Here is a 15,704-nt window from a genome sequence, read left to right on the forward strand (position 1 = left end):
AAGTGATTAGAAACAATCATTTCCCATAATTGTCGTTTGTCGATTTTGAAAGCGATTTTCAAAAGATTGTTAAATAACTTACTTGCTTCCAAATATTTCAAAACACTCCTAACATTCTGAAATCATTCCCAAACACGGTCTTGACAGAACTACACCGAATTATAGGTGTGTCTGGAAAATTTGGTTGTCAATATTTTTAAAATAACGATAAAGATAAATACGTGCAACAATGAAAGCAATTTTAGAAAACAATTTCAAAAAGTGTTTTTTCACGAGCGTGTATAGTAGTATCTTCTCTCTCATATTAAATCCACACCAGCCATTGATTCACAGCCTTTCTGTGGATCTACACTTCTCCGTTTCTCTACTGGAAGCCTCCTTCTCTGCTTCGCCAGGTTCTCCTCTTGGTTTTTCTCAATGAATTTCCTTATCCTACATTTCTAAACCCTACAATTCGTGCAGATCCATCATCAATTCCACCAATTCGATCCACTCCGTTGCAGATCCGCCATGGATTTCATGAAAGTCTTCGATCAGACGGTCCGAGAAATGTGAGCTCCGAATACGATTTTCATTTTCTTAGATTTAGCAATGTGCTCTTTCGAGTGAATAAGATTTTAATTTGATTCGATTCAATTTGATTTAATCTCTATTCTCTTGGGGCAGAAAGAGGGAGGTGAATTTGAAGGTTTTGAAGGTTCCAGAGATCGAGCAGAAGGTAAAATTTTATTTTTCTATTTGTCCGTTTGGTTGCCGGGAAAACTGAAGGAATGGAAAAGAAAATTGAGTTTTAAATCTGATTGTGTTGATTTGGTTTCTAAATAATTTGACAGTCCTCCTCAATTACAGCAAATGAGGTGTATTACGCTTAGTTGATAAATCTAACATTCAAAGTTGTCTTTTCTCTCTTCAATCAAACGAAGTCTAGGTGTGTGTTTTCCCTCGTAATTGGTTGATTTTTGTCTCTCTCTTTTTTTTTCTTTTTTCTTTTTCTTGGCTTTTGAGAGGAGGGGGATTGGCTGGGTGGTGCGAGGAATACGGGATAGTGACATTTGATGCTTGCCGTATTTAGGTGCATGTGTGGAACGTGAAACCTTTTTTCACTGCTTGTTTGCTCAATAGAAGTTTTAATTCCTTGTTTTACAGACAAATAATTGAAGGACATTTTGATATTTCATTCAAATAGATTGTTCAAGAGTGTCGGCTGGTTTGCTAGTAAAGGATTAGGATTGTGTTGAATGGGTGGCTGCCTTCATCAAGATTGGGTATGTACATGGGTATGAGTGTGTAGAGTTTGAATAGGGGATTTAGGTAAGAAAATGTAATCATCCATTGATTTGCATAGAGACCATCTACAAAATTGATGTAATAGGAACAGTGTAGGAATTAATGGCAGTTTGCCAATCACCTCATTTTCTTCTTATTTAATTTTCATTTAAAATTGGGGGGAGACTCTTGAGTTACTGGTATGTTACTCTGAATAGCGTTTTTAAATGGCATAGAATTGTTTTAGTGGCTAGAGCGCAATATGAATGCAGTTCTATCAATGATCTGCTGAGACAGGAGGAATGGCAAAGAGGTATCAGTTGAGGTGGTGGGAAGAGACATTCAAATGCAAATTTAAGAGGATTCCAATTATATAACCCTCAAATTTGTGTTAGTTCATTATTTTGTGAAAGATAACATGGGGTCCTTCATCAAGTTCATAGGATGAATTGAGGGAATGTTCAAAACCAATCTAGTATATTGCTTATAACCACTTCCCTTTCATTGGTGTATTGCTAGAGTGTGTGCATGTGTGTGTGTGTATTCCAGACTGTATTTTTCCATGTAGCTAACATGCCTCGTACACCTTAACGGCCAGGAAGAGGATAGTAGTAAAAAGGTATTAGATGATGAGCATGTCCTGATGTCCTCTGATCTAGGGTTTAGCTGTAGGCTTTAACATCGTAATATAAGTGCATTTTGTGTGGATGCTTTACATAACTCGTGTAGATCAGACCTGTTGAATATATTCAATCGGTAATTTTATCATTTTGACCCTCAAACAGGTACTGGATGCAACCGACAATGAACCTTGGGGCCCTCATGGCTCTGCCCTGGCAGAAATAGCTCAGGCCACTAAAAAATTGTAATTTCTAACCTATTGCATACTTTCTTTCTCATTTTATTCTTTTTTTTTTTCTCCCAATATTATTCTCAGAAAGAAAAAATGTTTTGCTTTTTGTTTGCATACCTGAAATGTTGTATGTTCCAGCACTGAATGTCAGATGGTTATGAATGTTCTGTGGACAAGATTAAGTGATTCTGGCCGAGACTGGCGCCATGTCTATAAGGTATATCTGCTGTTATTTTCAAAATATCCATTTTCATTTAGAAGCTTCGCCATCATTCCCCACCTTATAGGGTTATATTGTGTTTGGCCTCTTCCATGCCCTCAATTTATGATATCATTTTCTGTCTCAGTCACTGGCCGTTATAGAGTATTTGGTGGCTAATGGATCTGAACGTGCTGTTGATGATATAATTGAACATACTTTCCAAATCTCAGTATGAATTCTTCTCTACTATTCTGTGAACTTTGCCCATACAATTCTTAGCAATGACTAAAATAAGGTTGAAAATTGTTTCCAACATGTTTCCTCTGTTCTTCTTGTGAAGTCACTTTCAGGATTTGAGTATGTTGAACCAAATGGGAAGGATGTTGGAATCAATGTGAGGAAGAAGGCTGAAACCATTGTGGCTCTTTTGAATAACAAAGATAAAATACAAGAAGTTAGAAATAAAGCTGCTGCAAACCGCGACAAGTAAGTTTGTGCTTCAAGAATTCAGATTATCTGTTTAGTTAAACTTCTTCGCATTCTGTTTTTGGATTATTTGTCCATGAATAAACTGTCGAATGATGCTATCTTTAGGTTCGTTGGACTTTCCTCATCTGGAGTGACATACAAGTCTAGTTCAGCCCCATATGGCAGCAGCAGCTTTCAGAGTGCTGATCAGCATGGAGGTATGAGTAGCAAACGAGAAAATGATTCATTTAGGGATAGTTATAAAGACAGGGATCGGTTTGATGAAGAAAAGGTCAATGAGGATACTTCTGCTAAGTCACGTCAAGGGGTTGCCAGTGAGAATGAAGGGAACACCTTTAAAAAGGGATCTACACGCTATAGCAGGTTAGGGTTTTTCTTTCATGCATATAGGTCACAGATTGTAAATTTCACCACATGTATATTATGAAATTTGAACATGCTGTTCATAGTTGGTAAACATTGGTTAAATTTACTTGTTGATGCCAAAAAGAGTTGCAGGAACGGGTTCATTTTCTTGTTAATATAGATATATATAGCATTACCTCTGTTATCTTTCAATTTCTTGCTATTTTCCTAGTTTATGAATATTCTTTGTTCAGCAAGGATAAAGATACTTTGTCAACAAAGGCAAATTACTCTGACAAGTACGGGTCAATTCCCTCCCACAGTTCAAGTGTGCCTTCAATTAATGATGAAGATGATTTTGATGACTTTGATCCCCGGGGAACTTCCAGTACCAGTAAGGATTCTAAAATGATGTATTTTGAAGTTCTAGTATATTTATGTACTTTGTAAAAGAAAAGGTAGTGCACATATGCAGAGATATTAATATTTGTGGAGACATTAAGTAAATAATTTTATTTTTTTTGTTGCTATTTGATAATTGTCTGCTTTTTATCTATTATATTTGTAAAACAGAGACCACTGCTGGAAACATTAACCAACCAGACCTGTTTGGGCAAAGTTTGATTGGTGACCTCATGGATGCACCGGCACTTGTTCCCACAGAAATGTCTGCCATCAACAGCAATTCTGCAGAGCCTGATCTGTTTGCAGATGCAACTTTTGTTTCAGCACCACCTCATGTAGAAGAAGGTTCTAGTTCTCAGGTTGAGGTAGATGCTTCTTCACCTCAGTTTCTGAAAGTTCTGTAAAAAATGTGCTAATTTAAAATCTCTACCAGTCTGGGAATGGAGATTTCTATTCTGCATTCTACTAGTTTGGTGAGAAGATTGGCATTCCCTTCACAGTCCTGCGCAAACATGTGGACATGTGCATGCATGATAAAGATTATTTTTCACTATTTTTATATGGTTTCGGTTTTTCAGCAATGGGTGACTGAGTACATAATTTATATGAATTCTACAATGTCCTGGAAATATTTTTCTCATTTTTAGGAGCAAATATTAATGCTGTTTTTGCATAATTAAGAAATGTTTCTCCAAAGTGTTTGTTAATGATGCCTATCTAATTAAACAATGAGAAATGATAAAATGTTTCTCCAAAGGAATTGCAGACTCTCCCTCTCTCTCTCTCTTTCTCTCAGTAGAAATGGTTCTATGTTATTTCCCATTTGTCAAAAAGGCATTACTTAAAATGTTATGGTTTGCAGTCAGTTTTCTTATCAAATGCTCTCTCTCTCTCTCTAGAAATGGTTCTTTGTTATTTCCCATATGTCAAAATGGCATTGCTTTGAAAGTTTATGACTTTCCTTCTATTTTCATATCCAACATGTATTGCACTATGAAATATCTACTTCCAACACCATTGGCATTTCAATGTGTCTCAAATCACTTAATAGAATGATTCTTTGTTGTTTCCCAAATGTCGAAGGGCATTACTTAAAATTTTTAGAATTTGCCATCTATTTTCCTATGCAATATGCATTATACTATAAAATAGCTACTTAGAAGACCATTGCCCATCATTTTGAATTTCCGGGGGCATCTAATAATCATCATTAAAAACTTATATGGATTCAGTTTATATTTTTTCCACAGTATGTGCTCAATTTTTGTCCTTCTGTGCTAATAATTTATCATGGCTAATTGAGCAGGTGAAGGTTGATCTATTTGGGTCTCAACCTGCTGGTCCTTCTGTGAATCCTCCAGCATTTGACTTTTTTGCTGCCCCTGATCCAGTTGTGCAATCAGAAACCAAGTCTCAAAAATCTGACACAGCCAGCCCTGACATTGTTGATCCATTTGCTGCAGTTCCACTAAACAGTTTTGATGGATCAGATCTTTTTGGTTCATTCACTTCCCATACCAACTCTGCATCTACAGAGCCTACACAAAGTCCTGCAAATGATGGCAACCTTAACAATTTGAATGGAAAATCCTCTGCAGAATTTCAACCTCCACCCAAGAAGGATGCTTTCCAGGTTAAATCTGGAATTTGGGCAGATTCACTGAGCCGTGGACTGATTGATCTTAATATATCCGCACGTAAGTCCTTATCTCTGAATTTCTATAATCCCTTTTCTGTACCATAATTCATTTGCATGTTTTACATCTTCACATTTATCATACTGTTTTAGTTTTTATTTGATGCATGAATTTGGGACTCCATATGTGATGAGGGGAAATTGAAGTCTATTCAAGAAGGAAAGGAAAGACATAAATAAACTTTAAGTAGGATTAAGATTACTTGGAATTAAATTAGAATTAGTATCAATTGGAATTAAATTAGGATTAGTATTTGTTGGAGTCAAAGTAGGATTAGCTAATTAGGTTATAAGATAATTAGAATTAAAGTCATAACAGGTTATTAGAATCCTAGTAAACTTTGGATTTCTTAGAGAAGCTTATAAATAAGGTTAATCGATGTAAATCAAAGTAATGAATTGATTGATGCAAATAATATTATGTTTTTTTTATTACAAGTATTACAATTCTCAATGGTGAGACTCCATTGATTTTCTTTTACTAGGTGAGACTCCTTCCTAGAAGACCTTAGTGAGACTCTAAGACTCTAAGGTTTCCATCTCTTTTTCATCGTATCTTATTTTTCTCTATTTTTTTATATTTTATTTTTCTCTTCCATAAACTTTATTCCTTATTCCTTTATTTACACCCTAAAAAATAAAAACCCTAATCCACCTACTTGAGTATAGGCAACCATCCTAGAGTTGTCCTACATCAAGATGCCTTGTATGGTTAAAGATGCTTGGATTTCTGATGTGTTTTCATGTAGTGCTAGACTCTTCTTTTGGTCTTATCCATTTGTTTTCTTTTGTCACGTCTTTTGAGGATGGCTTCTCAAGGACCAATATGTTTGAGCAATATAGGATCCATCACAAATGAGGCCTTAATCAGGTCTTAATTTAGAAATTCATTGGCCTCAAACTAGTTTGGGCATCTCATTGGGAACATCTCCTTTGCATTTGGGCATCCAATTAGGTGACAATGACATCTCTGATGCTCTCTCTCTCTCTCTCTCTTTTTTCCTTTCAATTTTCCACCATCTACAATATCATATGTTGAAACATGATTTCCAATAAAAATTGTACCATATAGTGTATGACACCCGGATCCTTCAATTTCACTCAATGTACCCATGTCAACACGACATGACATCCGTGTGGGTATGGGATGCTTGTTGGATACTCCTATTTTACTTTGGGTGTGGTTATTTGATCTTTGTCATTGATATCCTTTTATTCTTTCAACTTAGTAATAATTACATTAGAGAGGGAAAAAAAAGAGTAAGCTGAAAAGTGCATTTTTGTAAGAATATTTAGGGATAAAAGGAGAAAAAAAAGGGTTAAAGGGAAAATATGGGAACTTTTAAAAATGATACCTTCACTTCTAATTTATTTTTAGTTGAATTTTCTTTTATTATGCTATATCCCAATACCTGTAGCCCTTTTTTGGACCATTTTTAGCTGAGTACCCCCGTATTTCAGAATTTGAGTTCTGAAGGATTGATACTTAGACACATACTCACATCCAACACTCATACCTGAGGACCCGTGCATCATGGCATACAGTCACATCTAAGGTGGCAACGATTTATTTGTTAGATTTTAGTTCTCTTTCATTATAGAATGTTGTTATTTTTAAGGAGGATGGGTCTGCATGCCCATATGTATGTACTTGTATGTGGGACCTTGGTACACACACTGTTTATATTGTATCTTGTATTCTATCATCCTCTTTGTGAAACAAATTTAGGAAGTATTATGGTTAGATTTATTTAGCTGCTTCTAATGTATAATAGATGAAAGGCTTCCATCAGTTGCTTAAATGACAATGAAAGCAAAACCATTTCCAAAAGTATTCCTACCCTAAATATCCTTGCCATCACTTGTGAGGGATTGCATTGAAACACCTGCCTTTCATTCTGACTGTACAAATCTATTGTGTGTGGATCTTTTCAAGAACCTGCCTAAATGCCACCCTCTTTTACCCAAAAAATTTAATCACATTTAACCCTAAGGGGTAGCTCACTTGGTCCAGCCTTGGGTTTGCTCCCCAATGGTCATCAGTTCGAGTCCCCTTAGGGCCATTAGAGGTTTATCCGGTAGTTAACAAGCTGGCCCGGACATCCACGGTTATAAAATAAAAAATAAAAAATTAATCACATTTAAAATAAATGATGGCCCTTCAGATTCCACCAACATGAGCTCACATGAATAAATTACCGACTTAGATTTCTTTTTATTTATTTAATTTTTTATATTTCCTCCTCTTTTAATTGTGGTCATTTGAACCCTACTTGCAGCCAAGAAGATAAATCTAGCAGATGTTGGCATTGTGGGAGGATTGAGTGATGGATCGGATGAAAGGGAGAAGGGACCCCAAACTTCGTTTTCCATGGGACAAGCCATGGGTATTGGCTCCGGTCTTGGTAAATCTGGGTTTACATCTCCACCAACAGGTGGAGTTGGTGGAGATGACATCTTCTCAAGTCTCGGCAGCCAGCAATACCAATTCGGAGGCTTCAAGAAATAATAATATATATATTTTTTTCATTTATCCTATTTCAATCTGATTTTTCCTTATATTCATTTTCTCATTCGAAGTCTTGAGCAGATTGGAATGCTTCTTTGTTGTCAATATATGCACCTATACAATATGGAGATCTGAAAATTGTCTTGTTTTGCCTGGTTTCTCATGAAAAGACTGCATTTATTTCCATTTAGCTTTGAACAAATCTGCGATTTGATGTGTGACCAAAATTTTATCATGAAACCACAGAAGTTGAAATGCATAAATTCAGTCTTAAATTGAAACCAAATGGATTTACAGGTAGGTAGATGATGATCGATCCATGAAGGTCTCTTTCAAGTTTAAGAGTAGGCCAAAAGGCTCAAGACCTCTTATGCTAGAGTTGGTTTGGAGTGTTTTCCAAAGATTTCAAGTCATCAACCTTCAATAGAAACGTAATGGTAGGTAACAGGGATACGAAGTAGCAGCTCATCAACCTGACTGGTTCATCATTTCTGTACAAATGGATAGTAAATGATGGCAGGGAAGTTTGCACAGCTGGCTATTTGTCAAGTCTTTCTGTTTATTATTTTTAGAGTGTTATAATTTAACACAAGCACTACAAGTTTTTCCTCAATACATTTCCAGCATTCGTCCCCTTAATATGGCTTCTGCTTTCCTCACCTGCTTCACGGGTCCGATGATGAACACCTGCACCAACATAATATATAATGCCTATTTAGGAATTACGAATGGAAGGGTTAGATGTCAAATTGGGAAAGTTGGGACACATGGGAACTCAAAAATTTGCAGAGAATTTGAGTTATTTGTGCCTCTCCTCATAATCAAGTTTGTGTAGATTTAACAGACTAACCTTGTCAGGTGGGCCCTTGGCACCTCCAATGAGAATCTCCGCACTACAAAAAAGCATGCTTGTCAGGTCAAGAAGCTCCAAAAATATCAACTCAGGCTCACATTGGATGGAGAGAGAGAGAAATACGACTCAAGCTCAGATTGGGTGGGGGGGAGAGAAAGAGAGGGAGAGAGGGGGAGAGAGAGAGAGATTACTTGCAAGATTCCTTGACTGACAAAATGGAAGCTCCTCGTCTTCCAATAACACGACCCATTTTTCCAGGGGGAACATGAAGAACCGAGAGGATTTCTTCCTCTGGAGCATTTCCTTCTACAATCAGGTTATCTATAAGGATAAATCACAGCTAAATTAGTATACAACTGATGTATACACTGTACAACCACTTTTACATGTATTCACAGTTCATCTCTGATACACAATTCAAAGCCAAAACATAAAAACCTGGAATGGGAGGGAGAGGTGGCCAATCAGCATAATCATTATCATTGATGCAGAAACATCGGCAATACAGTGCACCACGAACAGCAAGATACCATAAGGATCGTTCATTCAATTTTTCCATCATCTTGTGATAGATGTAAAGAAGGAAACGTACATCGTCTGCAGCTGCCCGGACCATCAGGTCAGATAAGGGTCTGTGCGTCCAAAAATCAGGGTTCTGGGATGACAGATAAGATGGTTATCAATTCCTCAGAAACCACTGGTTAGAGGATCTTGCAATATGAGCATTTGCCCAAAGTCCAATTATTTGTACACACAAATCTATATGGTTTCATATATAGAAGAGACATTCACATAAAACATTTCATAAAAAATTGTTGTAAAGCAATTATTTAGGAATGATTCTAAATTTCTGTTGTTGGATTCTGTGGAAATTGTCTTGAATGTTCTGCCTCTAGTCTAGCAGCAATTGGCAACTGCACTGGTTGAAGTATCAATTCAAACAAAAAATTTAAAGATGCTCTTTAATGTTCCCAAGCAATAATCAATTATCAAATGGTAAAGTCAAGGAAGTTATCTACCCAGTAATGCCAATCAGCGTATTAAAAAAGAGATACAGGAACAAACCTGCCTTAAGAGGTCACGAACTTCTTGCTTCTCAAGATAGGATACACCTGCATTCAAATCTTCAATGTAAATATAAAAGACAAAATGGTGGGTGCGACATGTACAGGTCAATTGAGTAGGTCAGAGCCTCATTTATAGTAAAGAAGCATAGGTTTTTCCTATAGGTGTTTAGTAAAGAAGCTCAAGAAAGCATGAGAAATAAAGAACAACATAAGGAGCATTGAACCAATGGTAAATGCATTAGAGCAGTTGATGATATTAGGGTCCATTTGAAAACTGTTCTTGGAAACAGTTCTTTAACTCAAAGGACATGTTTGATTGACTTTTGATAGAAAACAGTTTTTTAAGAATGTGTTCTAAAAACAAGTTTTTTTTATAACAAATTTGAGGTGTTTCAGTTGTTCTTTGTAGAGTGTTCTAAGCAACAATTGAAAATACGAAGAATACTTTGAAAACTTTTACATTATATAAAAACGTATGATATTCTTCATGGAGAATAAGCAGAGAAAACTATTTTCATATTTGGGTTCCCAAATAGAATTTTGTTCCTACAAAAAAATTAAGAATTATTCTCAAAAACTATTTTTTGATAACTGTTTTCGAAAACATTGTCAAATAGGTCCTTATTAATCTAGAGCATGGATAAGTTATATTAGAAAAATATACAATATATCTTATCATGAGAATTGGCCTTATATCATGCTTATAGTTGCTTCCCCCTTTTTGTTTCTTTCATCAAAAGCAAGTGGTTTCATCAATCAAATCACAGACATCAATACTGCAATTGAAAACTAGAAAAAAAAAAATGATAAAATCTTTAGCAAGCATTGATAATCTATATTCCAGAAAGTGAAGCAAAGCAAGAACCACAAATAATTTCAAATGGATGCCAAGAAAGAATATACCACAATAGCGTGGATCTGCTAGGAGGCCAACAAATGATATGTAGTCATCCACCAATCTTTTCCGTCCTTCCTGCTCCTCTATTAGAGAATAGGCAATCTACATGCACAAGAAATTATGAAGTAGTATCTGAAGTGATATACATCAATCACGACCAACTGTCCAAATCATTATCATTTATTATATCATGGTGTTCCTGTTAAAGATGCTCACTTGGGTATCCACAACATTGTGCAGCTTGATGCCAAATTGAAAATACAATGCCTACAAAATAACAATAAGATTCAAAGACTGCCACAATGTATGTGCTGACATGCAGAAGTAAATAAAATCAATTAGAGACCTCGCTATCTCGTTTGCAATCGTGAATAACTTTTGTGATGTAACTAGATTCAAGTGCAGGCTTACAGGCTTTCATAAGCATCTCTCCCCCCTGAATAGCATCAACCAGATAAATAGCATCTGGAAAAGCAATCTGCATGATACAAAGATAAAAATCTTTCATAATTATCAAAGTGAAAATCTCATGACACAGAATAGGTAATAAGGAACTGGATAGACATTTGACAAAGATTTTGAACAGAAGCTGAAAACAGAAAAGCTGTCAACAAGCTAAACTACCACATACTGTCTTGAATAAAAAAACAAAAGGAAAATTTGAAAGTAAATAAGTGCTATATGAAATTCAGAAAAGGAAACCATCTTATACAAATCAACGACACAAAATAGGTTAGTGGACGAGAAGTTAAAAACAAACATGCATTTAACTTATTGATCAGAAACAAAATATTCATTTATATGAATTTAAGAGTGCAAGTAAAGGATGAGGGATCCTTCCAAAATATGCAAAATCCCATCAAAAGAAGAGGTGGATAAACTTTCTCCGATATACTAAGATGACATGTACATCAATATAGTACTTCATGAAACCATACAAGGAAAAGTGGCTCAACCACTCATAGGAGTTAATACACCTCCCACAAAAACAAACTGAATCATTGATCCTATGTTGCTATTTTAACCCTTATGATCAATATACCAAATTTCAATCAGACTGAATAACATTGAGAGTAGTGCCCTTGAAACTAGTAGTAGTAGAGGCCCAAAACGAGAAATAGAAATAAATTATGTCTCATAATGTCTCTTAAGTCTTTCACTTGTCCTAAAAAGTCCTTACCTTTCTTTCCCATCATACCATCCAAATTAGTGTGAGACAAGTGATTTTTCATAGAATTTTGCCTCTAATAGTACTCCTTAAACCCCTAAAGGAGATGGTCATCATGTCCTATATACTCATGAGGAGTTTAATCCAATTTGACTAGTTTGAATAGCTTTTGTCATAGCCCTAAGGTCAACAAATAATATGCAAAAAGACCATCAATCAATTCTTCACTCCCTATACATACATAGTACAACAGCCAAGACTAAGGGCTTTCTAAAGTCACCTTGTCATTAACAAGTCATTGGTGTTGACCTTAATGTTAGTTGTTAGCCAAGCAAAGGCCTTGACCTTAAATGAGGCTTTAGATTTCCATATGAATTTTGTTAGAGAGAGATGAATTGGAGTTGATAAATTGAACATGGCTAAGAAGAAAGATTTTATTGTAAATAAGCTTGAAGAAGATAATAACCAAACTCTCATATCTGGGATAGACTTAACAAGTACACACAAGTGAGAGAGGATATAAGTCTTTCAAGGTCATCTATCTCCAAGTCAATGAGGTTACGACAAGAGTAAAGGTTCCATGAAAAAGGGGAAAAGATGTCAAGAATAGATGAAATGGAACAATTTCTAGCTGTCACAACTCTGAAAATATTTGGAGATTGAGAGCATAGAGATTGCTTCCCCCACCACAAATCTTCCCCAAATGCAAATCTTTGCCCCATTCACCCATTGCAAAACAAGTAGGAATTAGGAAATATGTTACATCAGGATTTGTGACTTAGTAACCAGCTTATGGCTCAAAGAGTGGACAGAGAGAAAAAAATGTGTTTAGGATTTTTTATTTATTTATTTTTGATAGGTAAAGAGAGCATATATTAATAAGAGAAACGCCAAAAAAGTGCCCCAAAAAAGTGTATATTAAAAGCATATTTAGGAAATTGGAACAAGAGTATAAGGAAATCAGAATAGGGTGGAAATGAAATGGAAGGAATTAGAATTAGAACCCAAACTAGAAATGTCATTGAAGTGCTTATGAAACTACCAAAAAACTAAATGAGAATGGAACAAATTCTCATTGAGTCATCTATTAACTATATGGGAGTTAGAATAAATCTACACATTTATTATAGTGTTCTTATACAAAGGGATATAAAAAGAGATATTTTCCTGCTACTTTTAAGAAAACTCCACTTTGATATTAATTTTTGGATAACATTGGAAAGATTAAACTAGGACTCATTAACATTTTGATCTTCATATCATGTAGCCTTGAAATGTCGAGTTTCAAGATTAGATTTTCTCTTTTAATTGATAACATATTTGCTTATCAATATGAAATGCTTTTTCAAAAATAATATCAACCTTCATGTGGATGAAATATGCAGACATCTAAAATTCATGTTTGGTTCCATCTTTGTCGAATTAGAGTTGAAGTTGAATGAATAAACTCCATAATTCAATGGGGAAAATTCTTCATGCAGACAGAATTCTATCATCTGAGACTCTGAGCTAACATGGTCCAAGAAAGTCAATCTGCATGATACAAAGTGTTCCATGGCGACATAGGTCAACACCTTCACAATCAAAACCAATGACCAATTTCCTTTCAGGAGAGGGCTCCAGGAATTCAATTGGAAGTTGAGATGGAAGGGTGACAATGTGGATAGGGACCAGTGGCAAGAGACCTTCATGATCTATGGGTTTGCCACCTGCAAAATACAAAGAACTCTTACAGAAACAAAAACCACAAAAAATAAACGCAAAAAAAAGTAGCTTTCAAACAAAAGCAAACAAGTCATACAAGTGAAATGCATACTCCCAGAAGAAGAACACAAAAAGAAAAACTATTTAGTTTTTCTGTATGACAGTATTAGACAAAACCATTCATGACTAATTGATTAATCCCAGTTCCTTTTTTGCTCTGAGAATTGTTATCACCAGGTGATGTGTGACCATGAATAACATGAAATTCAGAAAAATATATATATATATATATATTCGAGAACTGAGAAGAGAGAAAAAAGAAACAAAGCATGTGTTTTGGTATATTAGGGCAACTTAAGTTTGCCCATTTCCTCCATTCTGTTTTCTTACTGTTTTTTAACTATATGAGCCTGAGGGGACCTGAAGAGCTAACACTCATACAGCTAAACCTACTACATTCAATTTCTTGGCACTAGGAAAAATGAAGTTGTCATGTAGGAAAAATGAAATTGTCCAGTTAATTTCTTGGCATGTGGAGGAATAGCAACAAATCCCACATTCCGAATTACCAAAATTTCATGTAGTACAGTAATTAGTCACTTCTGAGACAAACAAAAACCCTTGGAACTCTTAGTTTTGAAACAGAGGGAGAAACCTCCATTTATTACCAAAAAGACTGAAAATAATAAAAAGGAAAAGTAAAAAGTTTGACAGTTTGCGCAAGAACCAAAAGCTAACTCGAGAAACCCAATCAATTCTCTAGGGCGCCAAACGATTGAAACTGCAAGTTTCTCGAACTCAGAATATGACTTTCGATCATTTTTCCCACGGTTTCTCGGCAACCAAACAGCTCCGAAAAGAACATAAAATCAAATTTCAAAGAAGCGTGAACAAACCCATGTCGAAGATCAACCACATTAATCAAAATTATATGAAATCACATGCATATAAACCCAAATCAAATATAAAAATCTCAAAATAATAGCAAAACCCAGAAAGGAAAACACCCAGTAAATTGAAAATAAATGAGAAAGGGAAAAAAAGAAAAGACCTGGGTCTGATGGCATAGGAATGTATGTCGGTTGAGACGGAGAAGGTGAAGCCATGTGATCGGACCATCCAAACAGACCAATTTTCTTCTGAACCCCCTTTTGGGCATATGTATTTTCATTTAGGGGCGTGTTTGGCATGGTTTTAAAATCGTGTTTTCTCCCTTTTGTTTTATTTGTTTTATTTTATTTTACTAATTTATTGTTTTGGTGGTTTCCAGAATTGAAGATTGAAAATAATTCAAAACATGGCTTTACAATCACTACTTACTATTTCTGAACATATCAGGATTGGTCTGCACATATTTTCTGAAATTTGTTTTAAAAAATTATTTTTTATTTTTTAACTTAAAAATAATTTCATAAAACAGCTTCTATTTATTTTTTAAAAATTATTATTTTTTATTTATAAAAATTATTTTTAGAGAATAACGATTAAATAATATTAAAAATTTTTAAAAACAGTTTTTTATTTTTAAAAGCAAAAAATTATTTTTAAATCAAATAACCAAACAAGCTTTTAATTATCGTTTATTTTATTTTATTATTCATTTCTTTGGATAATTAGGAAAAAATTAACATCAACAATTATCAAAACCTAATTAAATTTTAAACGAGATAATAAAATGACCAAAAAAAAAGTCACATTTATTTTTCCACTTCATCTTATTTGAAAATTTTGGTCAATTATTCCGATAGTAAAAATTTTTGAAAATATTAAGGCTATGTTTGGTTCCCGGAAAGTACAAAGGAAAGAAAAAAAATGTTAAGGAAAATGATTTTCTCATATTTGGTTATCCTATAAAAAATATCAAAGAAAATCAAATATAATTAAAACTAATTAAAAATTTATGTATTTTTAAATTATTTAATCTTTATATTGATGAGTTAAAATAAATAAAATAAGTTTGAAGTAACAAAAAAAATAATTTATCAACTTTTAATCTATTTTTTATTTTCCTTCACTTTTTCTTTCCTTCTATTTTTCCTTTGTATTTTATTTCCCTCGCATTTTCCCTCAAATTTTCCGGGAACCAAACATAGCCTAAATATTTTGATAAAAGTAGTTGAAATTAACTGCTTTATTCATTTTAATAATATTCATTAAAAAAAAAAAAATCAAGTATTCCAGAGTCCCAAAGGCCGATAACTTGAGTCCTATGATTCAATATTTATGAAATCGGTTCTAATATAATAGAT

At 34.5% G+C, this 15,704-nt stretch overlaps 2 protein-coding genes across 2 annotated transcripts; one reads left to right on the forward strand and one right to left on the reverse strand.

Moving 5' to 3' along the window:
- The first annotated feature begins 253 nt into the window (after positions 1 to 253).
- Positions 254 to 7,934, forward strand: LOC117912513 (clathrin interactor EPSIN 1). The gene is made up of 12 exons (XM_034827113.1): positions 254 to 395; positions 463 to 551; positions 667 to 718; positions 2,052 to 2,131; positions 2,258 to 2,336; positions 2,467 to 2,550; positions 2,662 to 2,807; positions 2,916 to 3,173; positions 3,410 to 3,549; positions 3,729 to 3,925; positions 4,867 to 5,257; positions 7,536 to 7,934. Exons 2-12 carry the CDS (start codon positions 511 to 513, stop codon positions 7,763 to 7,765), a joined length of 1,698 nt encoding a protein of 565 aa, XP_034683004.1. The 5' UTR covers positions 254 to 395; positions 463 to 510; the 3' UTR covers positions 7,766 to 7,934.
- Positions 7,935 to 8,020: 86 nt separating this feature from the next.
- On the reverse strand, positions 8,021 to 14,612 carry LOC117912514 (egalitarian protein homolog). The gene is made up of 10 exons (XM_034827114.1): positions 14,507 to 14,612; positions 13,285 to 13,460; positions 10,930 to 11,061; positions 10,800 to 10,850; positions 10,589 to 10,685; positions 9,684 to 9,730; positions 9,057 to 9,273; positions 8,810 to 8,939; positions 8,616 to 8,658; positions 8,021 to 8,452 (listed from the first exon to the last, which is right to left on the reverse strand). Exons 1-10 carry the CDS (start codon positions 14,559 to 14,561, stop codon positions 8,375 to 8,377), a joined length of 1,026 nt encoding a protein of 341 aa, XP_034683005.1. The 5' UTR covers positions 14,562 to 14,612; the 3' UTR covers positions 8,021 to 8,374.
- Positions 14,613 to 15,704: the final 1,092 nt, after the last annotated feature.

The sequence above is a fragment of the Vitis riparia genome, chromosome 4 (genome assembly GCF_004353265.1).
Source record: "Vitis riparia cultivar Riparia Gloire de Montpellier isolate 1030 chromosome 4, EGFV_Vit.rip_1.0, whole genome shotgun sequence".
Classification (NCBI taxonomy): Eukaryota; Viridiplantae; Streptophyta; class Magnoliopsida; order Vitales; family Vitaceae; genus Vitis; species Vitis riparia.

Bases quoted from the DNA above. Each gene is read 5' to 3' on its own strand.
- LOC117912514 (XM_034827114.1), bottom strand. From the start codon at position 14,561: ATGGCTTCACCTTCTCCGTCTCAACCGACATACATTCCTATGCCATCA. The intron at 11,062-13,284 runs ATTGACTTTCTT...TGTATCATGCAG, and splicing joins GAACACTTTGTATCATGCAG to ATTGCTTTTCCAGATGCTAT. The intron at 9,731-10,588 runs GTATATTCTTTC...ATTTGAATGCAG, and splicing joins AGCAGATCCACGCTATTGTG to GTGTATCCTATCTTGAGAAG.
- LOC117912513 (XM_034827113.1), top strand. From the start codon at position 511: ATGGATTTCATGAAAGTCTTCGATCAGACGGTCCGAGAAAT. The intron at 552-666 runs GTGAGCTCCGAA...CTCTTGGGGCAG, and splicing joins GATCAGACGGTCCGAGAAAT to AAAGAGGGAGGTGAATTTGA. The intron at 2,132-2,257 runs GTAATTTCTAAC...TGTATGTTCCAG, and splicing joins GCTCAGGCCACTAAAAAATT to CACTGAATGTCAGATGGTTA.